At 41.1% G+C, this 5,350-nt stretch overlaps 1 protein-coding gene across 1 annotated transcript in view; it reads right to left on the bottom strand.

The window, feature by feature from the left end:
- The window catches only part of LECT2 (leukocyte cell derived chemotaxin 2), a 21,713-nt gene extending 18,298 nt beyond the window's left edge, over positions 1-3,415 (bottom strand). Inside the window, exons 1-2 of the mRNA XM_045285395.1 lie at positions 3,134-3,415; positions 1,180-1,276 (exon numbers count right to left, since the gene is read on the bottom strand). Of these exons, the coding sequence (XP_045141330.1) occupies positions 1,180-1,276; positions 3,134-3,179 (143 nt within the window). The 5' untranslated portion in view covers positions 3,180-3,415. The remainder of the gene's footprint in view (positions 1-1,179; positions 1,277-3,133) is intronic.
- Positions 3,416-5,350: the final 1,935 nt, after the last annotated feature.

Below are 5,350 nucleotides of genomic sequence, written 5' to 3'. Positions count from 1 at the left end.
TACCTCCTTGACTGCATTATTCGGCTCTACTCTTTTATGTGAGTCAGCCTTTTCCCACAAAGAGATCATTAAGTCCAAGCACCGTTCCACCAGGACTGATGATCATTTGGAAGTGTGCTTGAGGCTGGCTGTCAGCAGCTCCTGTCCGGACTATGCATCCCCGGCTCATTCCATTCCGTGCAAGTCATCAGAGTAAACTCAGGTAATGACAAAAATTATACAGTTAATTGTCTTGTATTGTGCAATATGGACTCATGCAGTTATGTAAGGTACACAAACATATATTGTACATATAAAGAATTCTCAATGCACTTATGAATAATGCAATAAATAAATATAAACATGTTTTGCATTTTTGTAGTTGGTAGAACATTTTGACTTGATCATTTTATAAGTAGCTCACCTACTGAAGAAAGTGTGAGCACCCCTGGTCCACTGCCTAGCAGACCAAATTATTAGAATTATGTGTGAAGCCATTTGAGCAGGTTCCTAGTGAAGATCCAAAAGAATTATAAAGGTGATATCATATATTTTTCATATATCCAGTGCATAAACTTTAGGGTCTTCGCTATTTGATTCTAAATTTTGGCAATTCAGAGGACCTTTTCCATATGACCCGTTTCTTGACCCCCATGGAAGATATATGAGGAGGCTTTGCCAGTGAGTTTCACTGTCATTAGGAAGGAGATCAAATGATACAATTGGACACTGGCTATTTCAATAGCCAGTGGCAACCACAAGGTGGTGCTGGTGTTATTAGAACTTCACATGGGCGTCCCTCACGTCCGCATCAGAGAAAGAAGCCTGCTTGTGGAGGGTCAGACTCTGAGTTCAACGTCCAGAGTCTAAGTCCAGCCTTCACCTGCCGAGCGTGTTCGCCGTGTTACCTCAGTTCAAGGTTCTCATCTACAAAATGTCACGTTTGCTTTTCACCTGGTGAGTTCAATGGATGTATGGAAACGTCCTAATGACAGTGTTTGCTCCTTCTCTGTTCTTTTTTCCCAAACCAGGGCCCACACCTGAGGCACAGTCCTTGGCAATTGTGCACGGACACCAGTATCATCGTTCGCATGTGGCAGTTCATGCGGCCAGAGGGAGACGGTTGTGGACCCCTGGGAAGCATGCAGCTGCGACACTAACAGTGAGGAGTCAAAAGAGTGTGATCCGTGGAGCCCATACCTTTGAGCAGTGTACTGTCCGCAGCCATGACTGTCACACGTCCGGATTTCGTTGTACGACCTGCCAGCACACAGACTGGCCCATGGTCCAGCCCAGACTGAAAAGGAGAGACAGGAAGAGCAGGTGTTCATTCTCCATTCGTCTTCCACTGCCTTTTCAGAATTCTGTTCCCAAGATAGTTTTCTGCTGAATTTCTACTTCACCAGTCTAGGGAGCAGTCTTCCTCTAACTTGACGTTCAGATGTCAAATTTTGTTGATGACATGGAATGTTTGCAAATGTGTTTATTTAGAAGCATTCACTTCTATAATGAGGCTGCCTGCTCCCATAAAGATGTACAGTCCCGCCTGCTGGCTTGGAATTAGCCTGATGGCAGTGCGTAATATACACTACGCTTTTTCATTATTATTATGTTTTTACTCACTATCTAGAATAGGATCATGATGTTTGCATTTAGTAAAATCATCAAATGACATGACTTTATATATATATATTTAGAAATGCAAAGGTAATGTTTAAATTCTTCTTTATTCTTATCCCTGGGAATAAAAGGCAAGCAAATGCTTGAGTTGAAGGAGAAGCAAACTCTGAACTAGCAAAGTTGATGGTACATTAAGTACAGTATATACTTGAGTATAAGCCGCCGCCCAAATATCAGCCGAGGCACCTAATTTTACCACAAAACTGCATTAAAAATGTGCTGAAAAACTCAGCTTATACACGAGTATATATAGTAAATTTCTCCCATGTTTGTAAACATGGAAGGGGAAGATTCTTAGAAATAACATGTCAAAACAATTTAGCTAAGATTGGTAGAGTAGGGAAAGGACCTTTCAGGAGAACACCGTCTCATCTTTGTCCCATGGAATGATTGGTGGGTTTGAACTGCCGACCTTAAAGTTTCACAACCCAACACATAACCCATTATGCCTCCACAGCTCTCCTTGAGAAAAAGAATAAACTTGCCGATGCGTCAGTTCTATGAGTCAATGCTGACTCATAGCAACCCTCTAGGACAGGGCAGAAATGCTTCCTGCGAGTTTCTGAGACTATAACTCTTTACAGGAGTAGAAAGCTTCATCTTTCTCCTGTGGGAAAGAGAATAGATAGAATTAAAAGAAGACCTATGAAGCAGTAAATTGTAGAGAAGGGACTAGCTCTCTCAGTGTTCTGTACAGATTTTAAGTTGTGTCTTGTCTCTTTAATTTAGTAAGCATTGCTAAATGTTCAAATGAATTAAGTGTCCTGGGTTTCAAATAAATATTCACAGAGACATGCAGTTAGCAAACACCGTTCACTTCAAAATAAACACAGACAAGACCCTGCTAATTTGGTTGTGGACTTTATCCTATTCAGTATCACATGTGCTATGAAGAGACGCTATGGATTATAGCTATTAGCTTAGTCTTTAATTTCACAAGTACAGGTGAATTTCAAAAGTCTTAGACCTTGAAGCTAAACTTCAAGCCAATGCTTGAATCAAAACAGAATACCAGACTTTGGCAAACTAATTTTTAAGCATTTGGAATCGAGACGCTTCTTATTCTATTCATTATAGTCCACCTTTTTGTCTCCCACTGTAACTTTTAAGTGAGCACTGCCCTGTGTCCTGGGTCAGCATTTATCTAAATCAAGTGTCCACACGCTGCTTGACAGCCATTGCTTCTTCATGAAACCACAGACTTTTAGTTTCTACTTTTGACCAAAATTGAAGGGCTTTTCTGAACACCCTCCCGTTCATGTCAATAATTTCCTCATGGAAGAACCAAGACATTCGGGGTGGTACGTCAGCACCCCCACCCCCACCCCCACCCCATGTCTCTTCCCTTTCCTCTCTGATTAAGTTAACACACATGTTTCTGTGGTGACTGCTAGTTAAATGACTTTTCCATCTGAACCCTGATGTCACATTTTAAAAAATCCGCCGAGACTCTCAGATAGAACAATAGGCTTACCAGGTGAGGTGGAAACAGCCAGAAGGAGGACTCTTGTGAACAGCATTTGGTTTGGCTTTCTTTGGGCGGGCTCTCCCTCTGGCCACCAGAATCGCTCTCAGCGGACTTTGGAGGGAGGCTCGGGTGTCAGTTCACACGCTAACTCTAGAGCCTTGGAATGTTGCGTCTCTGATGCCTGTCCTTCAGTATGAGACACACACACACACAATAAGGAGCACAAATGAAGGAAGTCAAATTGTGATATTCCAAGAATAGCTCTTCGATTCACAAGCAGGACTTCATAAAGCATTCAAAACCCTTTGATCTGAAGAAGAAGTCAATATAAGTGGGAAAGCTGACTAAATATTAACAGAAAGCGAGAAGGCTGGGTACCGATGGACAGTCTCCAGGGCTGTGGCGGCAGAAAAATGTCCAAGAGTGGACTGCTTGATATTATCTGCTAGTAAATCTTTCCTTCTTTTCTGGGGTAGTGTATGTTTCAGAAAATAATTGACCACTGATAGTATAAGATGCTTCATAACACAGTCTGTAGCATATTTCTTAGGCTTTTTTATTTTAATAATCAGTTCAGCTATGTTTCATCTGTGTAATACTTGTGAAGGATTGTAATGTTTTAATAAGATTGCACTTATTTTCTGTAAATATGTGTCCTTAAGGTTTTGCCTCTTTGTAATGATGAAGAGTTAGCAGCATCCATCAACAGGGATGATAGGCTATGATATAATCATACAGTGGAGTATAATAGAGCAGATTCGAGGAAGGCAATCTATCTGTGTTAAGACAACTAATCTGCACAGACACTACCGAATTTAAAAACCCAACTTTAGAACGGCATGTATATTTATCATTTGAAAACACAAAGATGGGTATTAGTTTTCACCAATCGCTGCATATATAATAGAAACACAAAAATTTTACAGTTCCATTTTAGACTAATAGGTACCTTTGGGAAGGGAGAGAAATTGAAGTGTTGAGGGGTATACAAAGTACTTAAATTCAAAAAGACTGTATTTGTAAAAGATGGAGAAAGCAGTGAATCTGTAAACTAGGGACTGTTGGCTTTGAGAGATAGCTCTCTGCCACTGAGTCGAGTTTGACTCCTGGTGACGCCGTCGAACAGGGTTGAGGGGCGCTGAAAGAAGACCTTCCACCACAGGGATTGACACAAACATACGGACCCCTGTGAAGAGGGCGCAGGACCGGGCAGTGTTTTGTTCAGTGTCCACAGGGTCTCCATGAGTTAACCCTCTCAATGGCCCCTAACAACCACGACAACAACAGTTACCTTGCTTACCATTAGCTCATAAACAGGAAATAAAAATCTGTGATATAAAAGGCAGAGTTATACATTGGAAGGTGGCTTTTCACCATTTCTCCACAGATTAAAGGAGTAAAACTTAAAAGAGAGAAATTTTAGAGATGCATAAAGTAGAAGAAGAAAAGATTAGAGAACTCTGCCCAGGTGTACTCTATTATATTTTCAGCGTCTTGCTACACAGTCATAGAAATCTTTGCTTAGCAAAACTATAAAAAATGTGAGGCTATTGTTTTTGGACACACCCTCCATCTAAGTCTGTATGCTTCTAAAGACAATATTTTATCTCCCTAAATTTTCCGGACACATTACGTATTCTTTGATTTACACCTTGTCAAAGCAACAGTTTTGTCACCCTTGAGGGACTCAAATAATCTCTCTTTAAATGTTCTTTGAGTTGTGGGAACAATAATAAGTGCTAAAGGGTAAGATCAGGGCTATAGGGAAGATGGGGTAAGGTTTCCCCATGAACTTCGCATAGGATAGCCCTTGTTACTTTCAAAAACAAGCAGATTCGTAGTCACATAGTACATTTGTTGCCATCATCATTTTCAAAACATTTTCTTTCTTGAGCCCTTAGTATCAGCTCCTCATTTTCTGCTCCCCCTCTCCCTCCCTCATGAACCTTTGATAAATTATAATTTATTATTTCATGTCTTACACTGACCAACGTCTCCCTTCACCTACTTTTCTGTTGTCCGTCCCCCTGGGAGGGGGTTATATGTAGATCATTGTGATTGGTTTCCACCCCCACCCACCATCTTTCTCTTCCCCTCCTGGTATCGCTACTCTCAATATTGATCCTGAATGGTCTATCTGTCCTGGATTCCCTGTGTTTCCAGCTCTTATCTGTACCAGTGTACATGCTCTGGTCTAGCTGGATTTGTAAGGTAGAATTGGGT

The sequence above is a fragment of the Echinops telfairi genome, unplaced genomic scaffold (genome assembly GCF_000313985.2).
Source record: "Echinops telfairi isolate 266 unplaced genomic scaffold, ASM31398v2 ScPeMD7_7469;HRSCAF=8507_1, whole genome shotgun sequence".
NCBI classification, from domain to species: domain Eukaryota; kingdom Metazoa; phylum Chordata; class Mammalia; order Afrosoricida; family Tenrecidae; genus Echinops; species Echinops telfairi.
This window is presented reverse-complemented; position numbering and strand designations above follow the sequence as displayed.